Source organism: Diabrotica virgifera, chromosome 2 (assembly GCF_917563875.1).
Source record: "Diabrotica virgifera virgifera chromosome 2, PGI_DIABVI_V3a".
Lineage (NCBI taxonomy): Eukaryota > Metazoa > Arthropoda > Insecta > Coleoptera > Chrysomelidae > Diabrotica > Diabrotica virgifera.
Genome location: NC_065444.1, coordinates 242,965,197 through 242,988,107, shown reverse-complemented (window position 1 = coordinate 242,988,107; position 22,911 = coordinate 242,965,197). Strand labels below are relative to the sequence as shown.

At 32.2% G+C, this 22,911-nt stretch overlaps 1 protein-coding gene, 2 long non-coding RNA genes and 1 other non-coding gene across 4 annotated transcripts in view; 2 read left to right on the top strand and 2 right to left on the bottom strand.

Moving 5' to 3' along the window:
- The first annotated feature begins 9,369 nt into the window (after positions 1-9,369).
- Positions 9,370-11,422, top strand: LOC126880516 (uncharacterized). Its single transcript, XR_007696620.1, has 2 exons — positions 9,370-10,139; positions 11,140-11,422. It is a non-coding gene; the product is annotated as an uncharacterized LOC126880516 (long non-coding RNA).
- On the bottom strand, positions 10,258-16,328 carry LOC126880517 (uncharacterized). Its single transcript, XR_007696621.1, has 2 exons — positions 14,945-16,328; positions 10,258-12,434 (listed from the first exon to the last, which is right to left on the bottom strand). It is a non-coding gene; the product is annotated as an uncharacterized LOC126880517 (long non-coding RNA).
- Positions 16,329-16,397: 69 nt separating this feature from the next.
- LOC114335475 (DDB1- and CUL4-associated factor 13) overlaps positions 16,398-22,911 on the top strand; it is a 38,312-nt gene continuing 31,798 nt past the window's right edge. The window contains exons 1-3 of the mRNA XM_028285717.2: positions 16,398-16,657; positions 16,721-17,032; positions 19,205-19,303. Coding sequence (XP_028141518.1) covers positions 16,588-16,657; positions 16,721-17,032; positions 19,205-19,303 — 481 coding nt within the window. The 5' untranslated portion in view covers positions 16,398-16,587. The remainder of the gene's footprint in view (positions 16,658-16,720; positions 17,033-19,204; positions 19,304-22,911) is intronic.
- Trnas-gga (transfer RNA serine (anticodon GGA)) lies at positions 19,840-19,914 on the bottom strand. Its single transcript has one exon. It is a non-coding gene; the product is annotated as a tRNA-Ser (tRNA).

Genomic DNA, 22,911 nt, shown 5'->3' with positions numbered 1-22,911 from the left:
TTCGTCATTGATTCGAAGGCCCAGACTACCTGTTTCTTCCTCGAGTTGTGAAAACACCTCTGTCACGTCTCTTGTAGAATGAGCGACTGCACCTATATCATCAGCAAAGGCCAACAATAATTTTAATCCTCGATTCTCAAATGTTCCTGTCAGCTCAGATGAGATTTTACTGATTACATATTATTCTAAGGCCAAATTGAATAGCAACAACGATAAGGGGTCTTCTTGTTCAAATCATAGAGGTATATATTAACATAGAGGGAGCCTACCTTCCGCGCTTCCTGACGACAAGATCTCATGGACTGGTTTGCTGCATCTCTTTCTAACACATTGTATCGAAAATCTATGATGACATTCAGTGTGAATATAGGCACGGAAGAGGAGGACAACTGTAGCAGCTTTACTATGCGTAAGAGTGAAACAGCACTAATCCAAATAAAAAAGATGGTGTCGTCACTTCGCTCTGAATGACACTCTCTCTATGCTAATATATAACTCTATGGATCAAATCCCTATGACTTTAATGTCCAAGTCCTGAAATTTAAGACATTTTGAAACACAAGTAGGAAAACAAAACATGATTTAAAATGAAAAATATATCTAGGACAAAAGGCTTTTAATTTCACACCAATCATCTCAAGATCTACAGATTAACAAACGTTTAATGGACTTAAAAATTTAAGTGACAATTTAACTTTTTCTTCTAAGACATAAGGCATCTTCTAATTCAATAGTAAATAATTCTATATTCTATATCTGGAATCAATCCTTGCGTTATTCATTCCGTCTAATACGGCCCAGAGTTCTATGGAATCGAATGCCCTATTATAATCAACAAATGCTGAATGAAGAGGTTCATTGTATTCGTTACACTTTTCGAGAAATGTCCTTATTGTCTGTAGGAGTAGGTGTTCTACGGTACTATAACCTTTGCGATATCCCGCTTGTTCAACAGGCTGGTAACTATCGAATTTATCTGATAGTCTGTTGGTCATTATTGTGGTAAGCAGTTTGTACGGATGTGGTAACAGACTTATTGGTCTGTAATTTTCGAGTTTGTGTTTGCCTCCTTTATTTTGTAGTAGAAGTAGCTGCGCATTTTGCCAAGTGGTTGGAATAGCAATATCAAAGAGGCACTTCTTCATTAGGATTTTAACTGCTTCCAAGGTAGTTTGACCTCCATCTCTAATCATCTCTTTTGTTATTCCGTCGTCTCTATATTTTCCATTTTTCATTTGATTTAAGGCATTTATAACTTCCTCGTTAGTAATAAACCATACCATAATAATAACTTTAGTAATAAACTATACCATTTATACTACAGCCAACGATCAAATGTGTAATTTGGAGAAGTGTCAGAAGAAATGGAGATAAGGAGAGGGGCCAGGCAAGGTTACATACTGTCGCCGTTATTGTTTAGTTCTTATTCTGAAGAAATCACACAAGAAGCTTTGGTAAACGAGACAGTCGGCATAAAAGTGAATGGAAATTTAATTAATAACATTAGGTATACCGACGATACAGTCATAATATCAGACAACTTGGAAGACTTAGAAAGAATAATGAACAAAATATTAAGATATATGTAATGGAGAATACGGACTCTCCCTTAACCTCAAAAAACCAAAATTTATGAAAAATAGCAAGAACAACAATATAAATGAAATATTAACGGTAGGCGGCCAGCAGTCTGAGAGAGTAAAAAAATATACTTACTTGGGAACGATAATCACAGAAAATAACGATTAGACTGCAGAAATAAGAGAGAGAATTGAAAAAGCACGTGCCAACTTCGTGAAAATCAAAAAGATTTTATGCAGCAAAGATCTGATATTGGCCCTCAAAATAAGGCTAATTAAATGTTATGTACACAGTGTGCTTTACTATGGAACTGAATCATGGACATTAAATCGAAATGCAAAAAATCGACGGTTCTCTTAGCAAGACAGAGACGAACTAGTTTTGGTGTTAGTGAAATAGTTTTCAGTATTTTTTTCTGTTAAGTCATTTTTAATATCTTTATTATAACCTTTTTTGTCTTATTCTGAGGTATCTCATGAAACTGATTACGCAAAAAGATCTCATGGGAATATTTTTCCCAAGAAACGCGAGGTTTTCGCCTTGCTTAAACATATTTTGCGGAATTTAAAATCAAAATCCTATTATTACATCTACAGATGCATATAAAATATGATACATCCATGGCCGTCGTCCACATGTTTACAAAAAACATATTGTTTCCATAATCTATAAGCGCTAAAACAAATTTAGCAATTTCCCTATTCTACTTTGCAAAATTCATATAGTATCACAACACTTGATTATACATTTGAGGCATTCGCACTGTCCGTCAACGTGTTAAAAGGTTTATGTGTATAAACAAAATTTGTGCAATGTAATACACTTTTTACATGATTTGTCGACAGTGAATGGAAGAGGTCGTAAAATTTTATTACCATCTTTCAGTGTCAGTGTGAGATAAGATGAATTCCTTACTAACTGGAATATTTAGTTACGGAGAAACATAATATGTAATTAGTCTATGTTGTGAGGCCGCTCCCGTCTGAAAAAAAATTCTGATTTGGTTTCTTTGCGGATTCCTATTCAAAAATGTCCCCTTTAAATAAATCAGAAGAGTGCCAGCGAAATTTTTGGGCAAAAATTGTTAAAAAAAATGTTTCTAAACAAATTCACAAGATTACCATTTTTTGTCCAGGAAAATATTTTTTCTTGTTTTTTTGGTCATTCTAAGCAAGAAAAATATCTTTTCATTTTTTTCAAAAGTTGATAGTTTTCGAGTTAGAGGTGAACTAAAATCTGAAAAATGCGAAGATAGACATTTTCGAGGCGTAAAAACTCATATTTAAATTATTATATTTAAGGTTGGCAAGTCCTTAAAGTGAAGTTTAAACATTCATTTTTGAAATTCTGAGTAGTAATCGGGTCTAACTTCAATTTAGACCGTTGTTTTTTAATTGTTAATTATGCGCGTCCATCCGATTTTAATGCCAATGCAGCAGGCTCTATTTCAACAATCTCCTATTTTGCCCTGGAATTCTTTAGGTTTTTTGGCTTCTTCTAAACAAAAAAGATATCTTCTCATTTTTCTGAGAAGTTAACAGTTTTCGAGTTACAAGGGATTTAAAATCTGAAAATTGCGAGAATACACGTCGCTTGCTGAGAACATTAGTGACGTAACTTCAAAAACGTAGTTTGTAGCGCCTTAACTGTATCATGTATGGATATTGCACGTAGAATATAATATGTTTTAATGTAATACCGCCACATGTTGCGAGCGCTAGGGGTATTTTACAGAAACGTTTGCACAATATTCCGAAGTATGGGAGAGTTGTAGAAGGAAGTAATAGGACAAACAATTTATGTTTTTATTTAACTATAAACAAATTAAGGAGAAGAGCATGCAAAATATTTTTATGAATACCCTTAATATTGGAGATCGATTTATTCGAACAAGTTGGGCTAAGTCAAAAGAGTATAACATCGTTCAGAAAGATAATAGAGGAAATCATCAAAACGCACAACTATAAACGAGAAACTTAAGGAAACCGTAAGAAAACACATAAATAGCTTTGAGCGCGTAGAGTCTCACTATTTAAGAGCTCAAACTCGTAGAGAATTCCTTGATGGATCATTAACCTTAGCTTAGATGTATAGATACTACAAAGAGTAACGAGAAGAAAAGCAGTTGCCATCTGTCAAAAGATGTACATATGAAACATTTTTTAACACAGAATGTAATATTTCTTTTTTTAAACCGACGAAAGATCACTGCGCAACTTATGAGGTGTATAAACAATGCAATCAAGAAGAAAAATAAACAGGCCAAGAACAATACACACATCACATTCGTAGTAAAGAAAGAAGCCGAGAAGAAAAAGCAAAAGATATTACAAATCCTACATAAAAAATAATAAACTCATAGTAGCTTGCTTCGATTTGCAAGCAGTATTACCTACACATTGCGGAGATATTTCTACATTTTTTTAAAAGTCCTGTCTCAATTGCTTTAATTTTACGATTTTCGAAGTAGCATCGCAAACAGTTCCTGCTGTTTTTGGCACGAGGCCATTGCTATGCGAGGAGCAAATTAAATTGCAACATGCCTCTCTAGCTATCTATCTACTTTACCTTCAGGAAAAGATATTATTTTTTATTCCGACAACTGCGTTGGCAAGAATAAGAATAAGGCGGTTTTGGTGGTACTTATGTACTTATATGCAGTTACGCATGCTGAAATAAATAACATTACTCACAAATTTTTAAATGTTGGTCATACCCAAAATGAGGGTGATTCGATGCATGCAGTAATCGAGAAAGCAAAAACACAGTTTAACTCAATTCATGTCAGTGGCCACCTCTAATAAGTGCTGCAAAAAGAAAAACGGTAGGCCCTATAAAGGGAATGAAATGGACGCTGAAGACTTTTTTTGACTTCAAGTACCTTTCAAAAATTTTTGGGCAAAAATTCACCAAAAATTCGGATAACGAGAAAGTAATATGGAATAATATACAAATTCTTAAAGTAGAAAAGTGTTTTCCTACAAATTTTTTTTACAAATTAAACTTTGACTATACAACCTATAAAACTATTGACCTTTCTACTCGTCGTTTTTCTGATAATAATAATATTTTAGAGCAATATAACTCAAAACCAGCCTACGAAAAGCCTCCTACTGTAGGAGAGAAAACAAAAGAGCATTTACTGGAATTATGCAAAAAAAAATCTTATTGCAAATGTACATCAATCATTTTATTTCAATTTGTTGAGTTAATTTCACTTTGTTGTGATTTATAATATACAATAATTATAATTATTAGATAAATTTATCTAGTAAACTACCATTTATAACTGTGTCTGGTTTTTCATTGTTAATCTGTATAATCGTAGCAGTTATGGTTGATGAGTTATTTAAAAATATAATGCAATACCGCCATATCTTACAAATATTTATAATGGTTAAATATTGCTTGTTTTTAAACGCTTTTATTTAGTTCAATAGATTGCGTCAAATCTTTGGATGTTAATTTGACTACCTTTTCTTCCATGCAAATGAATGAAAATTTGCAGACATATGCATTCGCGGTGACAATACACGAATAGTCAACAAAAAATTTTTGTTTGTGTTTATTAATTGTTTAAATAAAAAAAAACGATTTTAATGGAAAAAGGCTTAAATTCTCTTGTTTTTTACAATGTAGAAACTTGAAACTTTTACGGATGGTAGATAATGATATAACCTATACATAATTTCACTTTTTACGTTAATTGTTTACGTTATGCGTCATAAATAAACAATAAAGTTTTAAATTTTGAACACTCATATATTTGTTTATACAGTACGATGCAAGTGAAAGGAATAAATTCGTTATTTCGTAAAAAGGCGACTTGAACCCTGGAATGCTACCTGGGGTACACTTGTACCCCAACCTTGTTTGTAAGTTACACCAATTTGCAGTAGTGGGTGTAGAAAATATGAAAATAAACTTGTGAATAATAATATAATAAAATATTTTTGTATACAAAATAAATTCTTAGCATGTTATCTTAAGATTGTTTTTAAAAGTTTTTAAGTTTTTAAGTTCTTAAAACATACATATATAAATATTTTAGGTCGATTTTATTTGGGGTACCACTGTACCTCGATGTAGCAGATTGAGTTTAGAAAATAAGTGTAGCAATCCAGGGTTAAGGAAAAATCCCGAAAGAGGTCGATTTTATTTTCAAATTACGATATTTTGGCATATATGTCATACTAGTGACGTCATCCTTCTGGGCGCGATGACGTAATCGCCAATTTTTTTAACGCTTTTATTTAGTTCAATAGATTGCGTCAAATCTTTGGATGTTAATTTGACTACCTTTTCTTCCATTCAAATGAATGAAAATTTGCAGACATATGCATTCGCGGGAACAATACACGAATAGACAACAAAAAATTTTTGTTTATGTTTATTAATTGTTTAAATAAAAAAAAACGGTTTTAATGGAAAAACGCCTAAATTCTCGTGTTTTTTTACAATGTAGAAACTTGAAACTTTTACGGATTGTAGCTAATGATATAACCTATACATAATTTCACTTGTTACGTTAATTTTTTACGTTATGCGTCATAAATAAACAATAAAGTTTTAAATTTTGAACACTCATATGTTTGTTTATACAGTATGATGCAAATGAAAGGAATAAATTCGTTATTTCGTAAAAAGGCGACTTTAAGGAAAAATCTCGAAAGAGGTCGATTTTTATTTTGAAATTACGATATTTTGGCATATATGTCATACTAGTGACGTCATTAATCTGGGCGCGATGACGTAATCGATGATTTTTTTAAATGAGAATAGGGGACATGCGATAGCTCATTTGAAAGGCAATTCAATTCTTTATTCAGTACTGTAAAAATTTATATAATTATTTGTACAGGGTGTCCAAAAATAATTTTTTAATTAAATTATTTGACAAAAAGAAGAATGTATGTAATTTATTTAACTCAGAATACATTTTACAGTTGCCCGTAAACATAAAAAATGTGTATTACAGAAATAAACATTGCTTTTCGATTAAATTAAATATTCAAGCCAGCTCCCGCCAGCCACCTGCCTCTTGGAAGTTTTAACATTCAATTTAAGCGAAAGGCAATGATTATTTGTGATATAAACATTTTTGTCTGGTTTATGACAGCAGTAAAATGTATTTTAATTTAAATTTAATAAGTTACACACATTCTTCTTTTTTTTAAACGCTTTTCTTTAGTTCAATAGTTTGCGTCAAATCTTTAGAGGTCAATTTGCCTGCCTTTTCATCAATGCAAATGAATGAAAATTTGCAGACATATGCATTCGCGGGAACAATACACGAATAGTCAATAAAAAAAATTTGTTTATGTTTAATAATTGTTAAAAAAACGATTTTAATGGAAAATGCTTAAATTCTCTTGTTTTTTACAATCTAGAAATTTGAAATTTTTACGGATTGTAGCTAATGATATGAACTATACATAATTTCACTTTTTACGTTAATTGTTTACGTTATGCTTCACAAATAAACAATGAAGTTTCAAATTTTTTGCCGATTCCGACTACTTTTTATGTTTGTATATCATATGTTTTATATACATATTTTAATAAACATGACGATCTATTTTAATGTTTGAAAAGTGTAAGACTAAAAAGTAAAAAATAAAAAAATATGAAAAAAAGTTTTTAGGAAACGCTTTTCTTTAGTTCCGGGTGACTAAAATTATAAATATTAAAAAATCAACTAAAAAGCAAAAAATAAAAAAAATTGAAAAAATCCAACACATTCGTTAAAGAAAAGCGTGGGGCGAAAACCGTTTATTCGATGAAGACGCCACACGCTTTTCTTTGACGAATGTGTTGGATTTTTTCAATTTTTTTTATTTTTTGCTTTTTAGTTGATATTTTAATATTTATAATTTTAGTCACCCGGAACTAAAGAAAAGCGTTTCCTAAAAACTTTTTTTTCATATTTTTTTATTCAAAAAAGATATCCATTCGTATGCTATTGAATTACTAATATTCTAATATTCAATTACTTGTCTTAAAATATCTATTTTGTAGAAGAAGAAAACCGCAGTTGTATCGGTATTGAATGGGATGTGCGATATATTAATATAAATGTGAGCTTTTAAGTTTCGAAAATGCGTATTATCGCATTTTTCAGATTTTAAATCGCCCCTAACTCAAAAACTATCAACTTTTGAGAAAAATGGCAAGAACCTTTCTTGTTTAGAATGACCCAAAAAACCTAAAAAAATATTTGCCGGAGCAAAAAATGGTGATCGTTTGAATTTCTTTAAAAAATTGTTTAAACAATTTCTAGCCAAAAATTTTCAGATTTCCTTAAAGGGGACATTTTTGGATAGGAATCCGCAAAGAAACCGAAACATAATTTTCTTTCAGACGGGAGCGGCCTCACAACATGCACTAAATGTTTCTTGCTATTAACATTGTTATTAGGCGTTGGTAAAATTACTGTTTAAACAATTTGGCATCATAGCCAATTGAGCCGATGGGTGTAACGATAAAAAAGTGTTCAGGTTTCTACATATTACTGAGTCATCATGTAGAAATCTACAATTAAGTTGAAAATGTTACCACAATGGCATGCTACAGTAGAGCCATCTCTAGGATCAGAAACAAATTAATTAAGGGTTCATATCAACCTTAAGTATATGATCAAAGTTTAGCTCATATAGTAGCTGAAGTAGCTACAAACGTCAATAAGATAAAATAACAAATTCCCCAGGACGAAGAAGAATATCCTGGTGCCATCTCCGCCACGGAGGTTGGCAATCATCATAGCTATTTTAATTTTGAGGCCTAGCTCTAAATAGTTGTTTTGAGCTGCATCCAAATCATTCTCTCAGGTTCTTCAGCCATGAAATTCGTCTTTTTCCGATGCTTCTTATGCCATCTATCTTTCCTTGCATTATGAGTCGCAGGATGTCATACTTCTCGCCCCGCATCACATGTCCGAGATACTGTAGTTTTCCTTCTTTAATTGTAAGTTTAACTTCCTTCTCTTTACCTATTCTTCTCAGTACTTCATTGTTCGTAACTCTATCTACCCAGGGAAGCCTCATAATTCTTCTATAGATCCACATTTAAAAGGCGTTAAGTCGTATGGTACCTATAGGAAGACCTTAACACAACTATTCCGTATAGCAACCAATAAAATCATCATTGCCAGAATGATCGCCACGTTCGGAACGGACAGGTACCCTAAGAAGAAGACGAAGAAGACAATACCTAATACCTCTATCCTCCAGAAACACAAAATCATTAAGATCTATATTGTCTATAGATTCATGATTCATACAATATTGTCCTTTTCATGAGCATTTTTCAGTGCGTAACTAAGGATAGGAAAAAGGGTAAGTCCGTGATAATACCGATAATACTGGATAATACACATTTATGACATTTATTCTAACATGACATTTTAGTTAAATCTGACAGTTGTCACATTTTATTTTCAATTTGGAATAAAAACAAATCAAATGTGTTCTTGCATTTATAAAATGGTTCTTTGATTTGTATAGTCTTCTAAATTATACAGATTATATTTGTAATATTATTATCTAATTAAAAAAAATTATTTTTTTATTATAGCGCCATCTATCGGCAACTAGAATAACTAACTTACTGTCTGTAATCTCGGACGTGCCTTTTTTTTCTGTCACATACAATTTAATGCGTTAGAAAGAAATCGAAAAACTGTGACGCACTGAAAGATGATCATGAGAAAAAGAATAACATACAATCAACAATCACGAGCTGAAAAACAAATAAGAGAGATCCATACATTAAACAATATCCAGGCTAACTGAAAAATAGATCAAAATACACATTTATTAATAATGAACAAATATTTTTCTTCCTTCCTTTTCACTTTGTTTTAAAAATCATTTCACTTTTTAAACATTTTTCACATTAGAGAACGCGACACCTTGTAGATTCCATAGAGGTATATATTGACATAGAGAGAGTGTCATTCGGAGCGAAGTGACGACACCATCTTTTTTTCTTTGGATTAGTGCTACTTCACTCTTACACATAGTAAAGCTGCGACAGTATGATAAACGTCATTTTTAAGTTAGGAGAAGTACGAAGTTAGCTGATGTCTTTCCTGTTATTTTTATTTAGTCACTGTTTACATTGGACATTGACATTTATTTGTAGATGTTAGACGAATATTCTGTTTGGTTTTGTTTTTTATTGTTAATTGTGCAGCGAAATTGTGATAGTAAATTAAATATAAAGTTGTTTATAGCCTATATATAAAAACTTTATATAAAGTTGTTTATAGTAATTATCAGTTTGTGTCAATTTGTTTGTGTGCAAAAAAGAAAAAACACCTTTCCTTGTGTTTGACCGACTTGTAGCAAGGGCTTTCTTGAGAAGCCTGTAAATTGCGGGAATAGGACAGACAGGGATAAAATCCTCACTTTTTACTGTTCCCAAGGCTATACATTTCCCCCATGCAATACATTTAAATGAATTTTATCCAAACAAAGGCAGGAACATTGGATAAAAGCAATAAAGAGAACAGACCACAAATTAAAATATGAGAGTATGTAGTAAACATTTTATAAGTGGTAAGTTTAAAGTAATTCAACTAAGTAATAAGTTTTTAAAATGTCTACAATAAAAATATATATGTACTTACCAATTCGGTTCTAGTTTAGAACAAGGGTTATGTAAAGAAAATCATGCTTGACCATGTAAGATATAGTGTATTACAATATGGTTAAATGCAAAGCTTAATAATGCCTTAATGCATATAGCCTGCCTAAACTGTCCTTAAATCTTCTTCTTCTAATGACACTACAACCATTTGTAAATCTTTGCCTGCTTAACAGCATTCTTCTATTCTGCCCTGTTGCTACTTTCCTGCACCACTGCCTGATATTTATGGTTTTAAGATCCTTCTCTACATCGTCTATCCATCTGTTACAGGGCCTTCCTCTTGTTATATTTCCTTGGGGCTTCCATCTCTGACATCACAGCTCGATTATCTGACATTTTTGCTAAGCGACCAAGAAAGTTTAGTCTTTGACACTTTACAAATCTAACAATATCTGTGCTCTGCATTAGTTCATTCAGCTTGTGGTTCATTTTAATTATCCATGAACCATCTTTACAATGTGTTGGTCCAAATATGTTCCTTAGTATTTTACGCTCAAATATTCTCAGTTGATTTTCATTAGTGGTTGAGATGGTCCACATTTCACATCCATATGTGACCACTGGTGTAATTACTGTTTTGTAGATTCTAAGCTTATACTCACGATTCAGTAACAGTAACTTACTTTTCATTACGTCTTTGTATGCATAAAAACACTTCTTATTACCGATAAGACCCATTGTTATATTCCATTTAGGTATTTTTTTTTACTTTCATTAATATATAGACCAAACATAGCAACTTCCTGTTTCAGCTCTATAGCTTTTTCGCTTAATACATTTTTGTTGTGGCTTATTATGGCAATTGTCCTTAAATAATGTTAAAATACTCTTGTGATATTTTGTCATATTTGTATGATTTTTTTATGGTATACAATTTAGAGTTTTTATTTATGTATTTGTTGTTTTTAGGAATAAACACCAGCTATTTTAAATGTAGGAAAAGGAGAAACTGCTGGAATCTAATTTTACACAAATGTTTTTGACTATTGAAGATTTGGATAAACAACAGAAGTTACTTTGGGCTATAGCTATGTGCAGATTTATTTCCTTGTGGATTACTATGTTTATTCTTTTTAACTATACTTCCTATATTGTTTGTGAGATTAATATTATTATTTAATTGATTATATTAATATTTTGTAATAATAATCAATGCTTTGGTTTAACAAATAGACAACTTAGAATAGAAAAATGCTTTATTGTCATGGAAAATTGTAGAATTTATACACAAAACTTACAGAGTCATAAAAAACAATAATAAACTAAAACAATAACAAAAAAAATGTTAGGATATAAAGAGACTAACGCTCATAATTGTATTGAAGGTTTTTATATCCTCTTTAAATCCTAACATTTACACAATGTGCTCATACCAGCAACAAGTTTTTATACTTGTGTAATATGAGTCCTATTTGATAGTACCAGTAGTAATGCAATAGGTCTATAATTGCAGGCATTAGATTTTTCACCACCCTTATGAAGAGGAATAATGATGGCTGTCTTTAGGCAGCTCTAGAAATTTACCTTTCTTAAGGGGCTATCCTAGTGTAAAAGTATGAAATTCATATACTTTTTTGGGAATTTCTAAAATAAAAAGTACTGTACCAATTATTTTGAAAATTTTTTGCTCAATTAGAAATCCAATGAAATCAATTAATTTGTGGTCATCTGATTGAATACAACCAATAAAACCAACATTATACTGAAAACAGATCCCATGGGCTGTTTTCAGTCAATCATGTAGCTATGGATACCTACATTTCGTTTCATTTCAATTTTGACATTTCAAATATTCAATATTTCAAAATGTCACGATTTGGTTGTAATACTGATGAGAATATTAATGAAATTATTATTAATTTTATATCAGCAAAAAATTTTCTATCCGAATAACCCTCGAACATTGATAAATGCTCAAAAATTTTTTAACAACTTTCTCAAGCTTGTTGCTTACAGGCAACAGACCTCCGCCTACGGCGTCGGTCTGTTTCCAAGGAACAAGCTTTCGAAATCTGTTATAAAAATTTTTCGAACAATTATCAATGTCCTCTGGTTATTACTACTGAACATTTGTTATAAAAAGTACATGTGAAACAATTTTCATAAAAAAATATTGAAAATTAAACGATTTATTCGCCATCTACTAGCACCGTGAAAATAAAAACATAGCTCCACTGCTGCAGTGATTGGGACTAAAAGAGATCCTGAAACATAAAATATCAAAAGTTATTATTGAAATATAGGTTATTTTCTATACCATCAAATAGGGATTTTTTTAATCGGATAAAAAATGTCAATTTGGCGGTTTTTGAAACTGAAAATGTTCTAGCTAATTTAAAAAAATTTCAACACTTCGTCATTTTTCCAAAAATCCTAATTGATGGTATAGGAAATAACTAATATTTCAATAATCAATATGTATTTGCAATTTTATAATTCAGGATCTCTATTAGTCCCAATCGCTGCAGCAGTGGAGCCATGTTTTTTATTTTCACTGTGCCAGTAGATAGGGCATAAATCGTTAAATTTTCATTATTTTTTTTTATGAAAATTGTTTTACTTGTACTTCTTTTTATAATAAATAGTCATGCAAATTTTCAAAACAATTGGTACAGTACTTTTTATTTTAGATATTCCCAAAAAAAGTATGTGAATTTCGTTCTTTTACACTAGGATAGCCCCTTAAAAGAGTCATTAGTGGGATGCAGACTCCCAACACATTTTCTGGGAGATTTGAGACAATTTTTATGGATAGTCCATCAGTACTACAGGAAGATTTGCTTTTGATACTATTGATTGTTTGGATCAGTTCAGATTAATCAACTAGTCTTATAAATAATGAATTTGAGACCTTTCTTGAATTAGGGAGATAGGAAATCGGATCTTAACAAAATTGATCTCTTGTGACAAAATAGTTGATGTTATAATTTTACTCACATTAATAAAGTATTCATGGTCTGGAAGGGAAAATGTTTGAGCTTTGTGAGTTTGATTTCGAAGATTGTTTATTATGGACCAAATTTCTTTTGCAACACTTTTAAAGCTTCTCAGATGATTTTGATAGTTTAATTTTTTAGCTGATTTTTTAAGTTTTAAATAGGTTGCCCTGTACTTAGTGATATATTCAGTAACAGAGACGTTGGTAGTAAATTTCTTGATGTACAGGGTTATTCAATATATTTTGCCCCCCTCATATATATTTTTGACATACAGTAGAACCCTGCAAATCCAAACTAACGGAAAGTGAATTTTTTTTTAAAAATTCAAGACAAAAACTTAAATACATGTTTATTATACAAAGTATAACCAGAAAATTGAACAATATTGGATTCGTAGGACTTTGACATTTAAAATTTCTTAAAAATAAATACGTAGGTACTTTATATGTAGTGCTTATAAAGGTTAAACATAAATTTACTTCGGTTTTCTCATAGCCAGGTTACACGTTTTGCAGGAGAGCTTTGAATTACTGGTTAGGCTGACTTTCGAATAATCCGAACTTTTCAGAATCCGAACAGGCTGTCCCCCCAATTAGTTCGGATTTTCGGGGTTCTACTGTATACAACATACTAGTGACGTCATCCATCTGGGCGTGATGACGTAATCAAATATTTTTTTAAATGAGAATAGCCAATTCATGAATCTGACAAACCATGTACAGCTTTTGAGGAAAGTGGATGCCTTTACCAATTTTGTCGTATTCCTCTTGGGGTGACCAATGGAGTATCATATTTTTAGAGAGCCATTGATTCTATCAATAAAAAAGAAAATCTACAAGGGGTTTACGCTTATTTAGATGACGTAACAGTTAGTGGTGAGGATCAAGATAGCTATGATTTGAAGTTTTTAAATGCCGTTAAAAAATATGGGTTAACTGTAAATCAAAATAAATGTCACTACAATCAAAAGCTATAAATATTTTGGGATATACAATATTGCACTTCTATGGACAGTAATTAATGAAAAATAAATTCTCATTGTTGAAACAGATACATGAATGAATTTGCTATTGCTATCATGCTGAGTCAATCTGGAAGACCCGTTACTTTTTTCTCACGTATCCTCACAGATTCTGAACAAAAAAAAATTGATGAATTTTCAAGATTTCCATGCTAAGATACGTCCAGTCAGACAGGGGGACTAGCTTGACTTACCAAGAATTTATTAATTACCTACACTCTAAAGGAATATCTTCAAGTAGAACAACACCATATTAAAGGAAATGGTTAAGTTAAAAGATACAATGGAGTTATATGGAAAGCAGTGAATCTAGCATTGAAAACCAGAAATTTAGACATCACTAAATGGAAAAATGTTCTATATACCAGATGCTCTGCACTCTATATGAAGTTTACTGTCTACAGCAACCAATTGTACACATCATGAACATGTGTTTACTTATCAATGAAGATCAACTAGCAGAAATTCTATTTCTTCATGAAAGATTCAGACAAAGTATTACTAAGAAAATTTGTATGAATGAGTAAGTTTGATCCTTTAGTTGAAAAGGATTATCTTTTAGAAGCCAATGTAGATTATGCCTTAATGCAGTATCCAAACAGAAAGAAAAGTACAGTTGCAACGAAGTACTCAGCTCCTAAAAGTGACCTAAAATTATTGAATCACAATAGTGATTAAGATGAAAATGAAAGTCCAAATAATACACTAAAGAATTCCACTACCAAATCAATATCAGATGAGACAGAAAATTTACCTGTTTAAGAACCGAATCAAGTCCCTGATGATAATCATGAACCAATATTAGAAAATTCAGATTTTCAATCTAGCCATAAATAAGCTAGAACTAAAAATAAACTAAGATATTTCCAACATTTTGTTCAAAAATAGAAATAGGGCCGGATTAAATTATTTGGGTTATGTTGTCTTGTCACTTGTCATAATAATTAAAGAAAAAAGAAGAATAAAGTAATTCTCCTTATTTCACTTGCCGTCCCGTACCCCCACTTAGTTTCATGTTATGTTTCTCGATACATTGTGCTAGAAAGAGATACCGCAAACCAGTCGAAGAGATCTTGTCGTCAGTGGTGGCGGAGTGAGGGCTCACTCTATGTTAATATATACCTCTATGGTAGATTCTTCCTTCACTCAAATTCCGAAGTAAAATTCAACTCTGCCCTCTCGTGTCGACTAGTTGCACTTTTAGCCATTGCTCCAATCTTTCTCCAAGGAAAAGGGATGGGGCCACAAACCATACATACTCATAGACGTTTCACGACCATGTTAATCTTTCGGATCGAATTAACGCCATCTCTTGATTGGAATGGGAACTAAATTGACAAATTTTAGTTACGTGAGAATTTCAAATTATAAATTTTGCGGGATTTTTGATGAAATTTCGCAGGAAATTAAAACAACAGAAAGACAATTCAATGTTTTATTCCATATTTTACTGAAAACTTCAAATATTCCAATTTGTTTTCAAAATGCTAAACACTACTGCTATGTGTCACGTGAAAGCACTGATGTGTATCGAGTTGAATGAAAATTTTTGAAAGAATCTTGTAGGATGATTGTTTAGATAAATATTACCTTATAATCTTTTACAAACTTCCAAAAATATATAGGTCCGAAATGTTGATGACACACTTGTCTATTGGAATAAACTGTTTCAGGATCTATTATATTGTTTTTTTTAATGTGGAGAAACACAACACTGGATGATCAATGTAAACTAAAAATTCTACTCATAAAAACGGAGAGGAGGTTAATACACTTGATTAAAATTGTGATTAAATCTAATTGAAAACGTAACACCACTATAATAAAATAATTAAGCCACAAACTGTAAAATAAAAAGTAAATTAACAAATTAATTTAATTGTAAACTGTCAGTTGTTAAATATGACAAGAGAATTGACTGACAGCGACATCTCTGGATTGGAATGGTAACTAATTTGCTGTCTTGACCTTGACAATTTACGTGAAACGTCTATGAGTATGTATGGTTTGTGGATGGGGCAGTGATGGGGCACGCCAGGTTTTCTCAACACGACTCAATCTTATCGGCAGAGTCTACGTCTACGAGAAGTGTACGGTAAATTGAAGCTGTAATTACAAAAATGAAACATGTATGTCTTTGTACTCACTTTATAACGCTTAAAAAATTACGGGATCTGGATTTCAATACATTTTTTTTTATAATTTCTCGTTTCAAAGTTCCGCGTGAAGTTAGTCGTATTGATGACAGTTGAGAAAATGTGGGCCACCCAAAAAAAGAAGTTGAAGAGATAGCTAACTTCGTGGCATGTCAATGTCAATAAACATGTGGTTATGTTTACAGGCTAACAGATTTGATGTTTTAAAAATTTTCAAAAATATATGAACAATTAGGACACTATGAAGGTGAAAGTTATTAGTAGAAACCCGGACGAATATTTACGAGAAACAAAGCTGGAAATACATAAAGGTAACGTATATTAAAGTCACAATATTCTATAATAATTATTATGATAACCTGTTCACTTTTTAGTCCAAAGAAATTATGATCCTGCATTACATCCCTTCGAAGCTGCTAGAGAATACACCAGAGCTGTAAATGCTGTAAAATTGGATAAAATGTTCGCCAAGCCGTTTTTAGGAAACTTGGATGGACATAGAGATGGTGTTTCCAGCATTGCAAAGCACCCTGCGAAACTATCCGTTTTGATCAGTGGGGCCTTTGACGGAGAAGTTAGGGTATGGGATCTGCCACGAAAGCTTTGTTTAAGAGAATTTGTAGCTCATGATGGCATTGTTAGAGGTATAGTGTATACACCTAAAGGCGAACACTTCATTACTGTTGGTGAGTACTGCTGTTTCACAATCTTTATATCCAAGTAGTAATTGTAACACTATAATAATATAGTTACACAAAAATGACTTCAATTCTGTACTAATATGTTGTATTCTATCTGAATCTTGTTCCTTTCTAAACTACATTCATTTTGCATTCTGCCAACTCCAAACAATCGCATGTGAAAGCCAAACAGGGTAGTACTTTTTGACACATCAACAAATTAATGTATTGGTTTCTCGTACCCTTACCCCTATGATTAACACACGCTATTTTTACATTTGATGAATAAATACTTTGTTTTTGGATACTAAAAGTTCACTTCACACTATAAAACTTATAAAAAATAACATGATCAGTAAATATGTAACTATGACGTATTAGGTATAACACAAAATAATATCAATACGCTACAATTTGAATTTAATCAAACTGACACGTTAGGACCTGTAAAATGGTAATCAATCTCATTTAAGGCGATAAATCATATTTAATAGTCTTTTGATGAATGAGAAGGCGAATGGCGAATACCAACATGTGAGTTTGTTTATGGTTGGGAATTTGCTAACTGAAGGAACTGTAATACTTTCTCTTTACATATACAAATACTTCATGCTAAAAATGCATAATCTTAAACCGTAAACTGAAAGTCTTGTCTCTGAGACGACCTTCAATATTCATTTCTTATTATCTATGATTCTCTGTAACCAACAAGTTAGCAACACCTCCTAATCCTCAACCAACTGGTCAGTTACCCTTCCAATGAATTTCGAATCAGTAGAAGAACTTGTGCCTGAAATAAACAGTAAAATAAAGTAATCATAGTCTGTGAAAAGACACCTGTCTGTTCGTGTTACTAAGTTGTTATTGTGAAAGATTTTGAAGAAACTGTTATGAAGTTGTATGAGATTGTTAGTGATGCTAGTAACATAGATGCTGTTTCATTAAATGAGCATATTTGTTCCAATCACAAGAGTGAGTCAGAGTTATCAGATGAAAATATGCATGCTAACGAAGATAGTTCAAATGTTGACCACTAATATTCATAACATAAAAACATATATATTTTCGGTAAAAATATACTCTTGGATGGTATCAAACTGAAGAACATAACAATAACAACAATTCCTGTACTAAATATGAACATAATGAGACTCAGCAATTGCTTCTCACCATAATCTTGATTGTTTTCAATAATTTGTATGTATTAGCATTTTTTGAGTCAACAGTTTTACTGAATTCGCTCTACTGAGATTCACTTTGAGACATTCGGAATAGGAAACATACAACACAAGAATTCCTACCTCACACTATTAACTGCTAAAATCAACTTAATCTTTCATTAAAAAAAGAAGAATTATTAGAAATAGTGGGAGTGTCTACTAATCTCATAAAATTTTGTGGAGTTTATTTCTACAAAATATTTTTATTTTGTACAATAAATAATTTTCTCATTTGTTATCAATACATTATAATGGTGTAAATAAATAATTATTGATTGGCATAAGGTTTATGCTATTTTTATGTCTATTTACTATTAATAATATTGGCTATGAGCAGGTGCGTTGGTTGTGTAATAATTTCCAGTCACTTCTGACAACTGAACTTCCCAAAAAAAGAAATTACTAACGTCAGTGTCAAAGTGAATCCCGATAGAGCGAATTCAATATACTTGCCATTTACTGTGTTTTTTGATCAATTAAAGACATTTTAATAATGAATCTGTTATTTACCAGATTTAGAAGGTTGAATAAGATTCCCTCTCCTATGGCGTTATCCATTCTTATAAGGTGACCTGCCCAGCGCGATATTTGTATTTTTGCATAATTTGCCATAGAGGGTTCTCTGTAATATTGGTATAGTTCGTAGTTGAACTTTATTTTCCATATACCATTGTCGCAATTGGGTCCCAGTTGAATCCCCAGGTTGAATAAGATTATTTTTTGTTAAATATTAATATCTTACATTAAAATGACAAAAATATATATTGTATAGGGATTATATATTATATAATTGTCTGCAAGATAAGCTCTTCCCGTTTGTGTTAAAAAATGTAGCCTTTCTGGTTAACAAATTCAGAGACACATCTTCATCTTTATACAGTAATGTCCAAGTGTCTGCATATGTGGTCGTGTCTGTGAATGTGTTCAGGGTTAATATTTAATGATTCTTTTTTAATAGGCGATGACAAATCAATCAAAACATGGAAATCTCTTACACCCCAATTTGGAGAAGAAGAGGAACCTGTGAATACGATCCTAAGCAAAACAATGATATCAGGTAAGGAAATTATTTATTTGTTTTATGTTATTTCGAATTCAATTAGAATTTCAAGGAAATAAGCCTAAAAGAGACCCGCATTGTCTGTGATTAGTTCGACCATGTTGAGGAGGAACTAAAAATTCAAGCTTTCAAAAATGTTAATAAACTTCAAAATAAGGTTTTGAAATTGCTTTCATTGAAACTAATGTTTGGCATATTGATTTCCACTCTGGAAATCATTGTCAAAAAATATTATTTTAAAAAAATTCTGGGAAGATGTATAACCTAGTTTTTTAAGTTATGTATGTCTTTTCAAAAATTGACATATTTGTCCTGGACCTTGTAGACCACGCAGCATGTGTGTTGTTGAAAAAAAAAGAATGTGTGTGTGTGTACTTTGTACGCACGTAAGAAGTTATACTTCTATTACATGATTTCAACGAAATAAATATACTTTCGAACAGTTTATTTATATTTTCTTTAAAGATTCAACTAATTTTTATTTACTACTTTCCAAAAATTTTTATTAAAATAATACCAAAAATTAAAAAAAAAATAGAAAACACCCGGATTTGAACCGGGGACCTCTTGATCTCCAGTCAAACGCTCTACCACTGAGCTATACTCATTTTATTTGTGCGGGTGCGGACTACAAAATTTCTCAGACAATGTGTCAAATAGACCAAGTGAAGTATAAAAATACTGTAAATATTACTTTTATTATCTTATTCCTGAGGTAGACAAATCCAAAGATACAAAAATTATAATAAATATATTTACTAAAAGCACCAATATATTCTGTCCACATCTTTTTTGGACTATAATACATACATAACTAACATTTAACAAAGAACTCCATACTGTCTGTGTGCGCATGCGCGCAGAATAATAAAAATTCACTCTCAATCGCGCCTTCTTCTTCTTGTAGTGCCTATCCGTTTCGGATGTTGGCGACCATCATGGCAATCTGCACTTTGCACACTGCTGCTCTGAAAAGATTTGTAGTGGTTGTGTTGAACCACGTTCGTAGATTTTTCAGCCAGGAAATCCTTCGCCTTCCTGGTCCTCGCTTTCCATCTACTTTTCTCTGCAAGACCAGTTGCAGCAGTCCATATCTCTCACTGTTCCCCATGATGTGACCGAGGTATTCGATTTTGGCTGTTTTTATTTTGATTAACAGCTCTTTTTCTTTTTTCATTCTCAGCAAAACACCCTCATTAGTAATGTGGTCGGTATAAGATATCTTCAGGATTCGACGATAAAGCCACATCTCAAAAGCCTCAATTTTCTTGCAGGTGGCGTCTGTGAGAGTCCACGACTCAACTCCGTACAACAGTATAGGAAATATATAACATCGTAGTAATCTGACTTTTATGGGTATCGACAAATCATGACATTTGAACAACTTTGCCATTTTTTGAAATGCAGATCTTGCTTTGTCTATCCTACATTTGATTTCTATAGAATGGTCCCAATTTTCATTGACGTTCGTACCAAGGTAGGTGTATGTTTTTACTCTTTCTATTTGTTGACCATTCACACTGATTCGTCCAAAATCGCACCAAACAACTATAACTTCCAAATTTTGAGGGTGGTGTTATTATCATAGGGATATCAAATTCTAACTGTTTTTGTGTCTTAGTTTGTTTGTGTAATCTGTATCATAGATGTGGTGGTGTGACTTAAGTTTTGTAACAGATTTGTGTATTGTGTGTTGCTTATATATTGTGTATGAGATTGTAGATGACTTGCTCTAAGACTTTTTTACTCTGCTATTGTTGGTTTATTCTTGTTGTTGATTTCTTCTTAAAGTATTGGCAAACAAATTCTGCTATATTATGCTGATGAATTGGCTATACGTTTTTGTTTGTTAAGTAGTCTTACTAGTCTTACTACTTAATTATTTATTACAAACGCCACGAATTGCGAACCTCTCTTTTAACTAACATAAATATAATGACAGTAAAGGTAGGTCTATTTTTAAAAGTGCAATATGCTGTGATGACCAAAATGACTATCTACAGAACCTTCATTAGACCCGTGGTGACCTATGGTTGTAAAACCTGGGTGATGACGAAAAGGGATGAAGCTCAACTCAGGAAATTCGAGAGAAAGATACTGAGAAAAGTATATGGCCCGGTGCGAGAGAATCAGGAGAAACGACGAGATTAATGAACTGAATGATGGGTATGATATTGTAAGATTTGTGTAAAGTCAAAGACTTTCATGGCTGTGACATGTTCAGCGACAAGAAGATATGAAAACGACAAAGAAAATATTACAGTGCAAGCCGCTAGGAAGGCGAAAGAAAGGAAGGCCCAGGACGAGATGGTTGGATGACGTGGAAAACGATCTGAACACCATGAATATAAGACAATGGAGGAGAAGGGCACAAGAGAGATCTGAATGGAAAGACATAGCCAGAGAGGCAAAGACCCATCCAGGGTTATGATGCCAAAAGAAGAAGAATATGCTGTGATATTTGGTGGTAAGTGTAACAGATACTGTCAAATACTATACCGTCAAAACCCTATTGGGACCGTGCAAGTTGCGCAAAGCGACACCTATTTCTACGCTCTGCACTTTTATTCGCACTTTTAATTGTATTGACCAATTACGTTAGTCCTGGTTGCTGGATAATTGTCAAGGCCATAGCCCAAAAAAATAATAAGAAGAAAAAATAAGATTCAGGTTATGTGATGAAAACCTAAACAATTGTATGTAGTAAATAAAATTAGTTATTAAAATGCAGTACTGCAAGCAAAATACAATTAATTAAATTTACCTTTACATAATAATTGCATATCATACCAATATTGTGGAGCAACATATAATTTTTCTCCTTTAATGACAGTAGATATGAAATATACGTCAATTTGACAATTTCAATTGACAATATGAATTATTTAAGAAAGTTGCAATATTTCTCCGCTATTCGCGCACGATCGTTTCACGTATCCCTTCCAAGTACTTGCACACCGCGAATAGTATTTGACATTTGCTGCCAAATATTTTAATTGAAAAGTGTAGATACCACTAATAAATTTGCAGCTTTATTTAAAATAAAATGCTTATACAACTCTAAAGGCGTTGTAAATAGATCTTAAATAAAAGACTAAGTTTTCAATCTAATGGCATGTAAAACAACATAATGTTACTCTACCTCCCACCAGACTGAAAACAATGGGAACCTTCTCTGGTTACACCTCCGAGGCTTCTACAATTTGCAAGCCATAACGGATGCTGAGACTAAGGAAGATGAGGGAATTTTACAATTTATAATTCACGTCCCATCTGCTCAGCGCGGTAAAGTTCCAACGAGAATGGTTCCCTTCGTACTCCAATCAGAGTAAACATGTAAATCAAAAATGAATAACCATTTTCAATTTCGTTGCAAAACGAAAATACACCTGCGTCGTATTCTAGTCCAATCAGAGAGTGCAGCAAGCACCTCTACCGGTGTCGAAACTTATTAGTCTCTCATACGTTATGGCTTGCAAATTGTAGAAGCCTCGGAGGTGTAACCAGAGAAGGTTCCCATTGTTTTCAGTCTGGTGGAAAGTAGAGTAACATTATGTTGTTTTACATGCCATTAGATTGAAAACTTAGTCTTTTGCTAGCAGTTG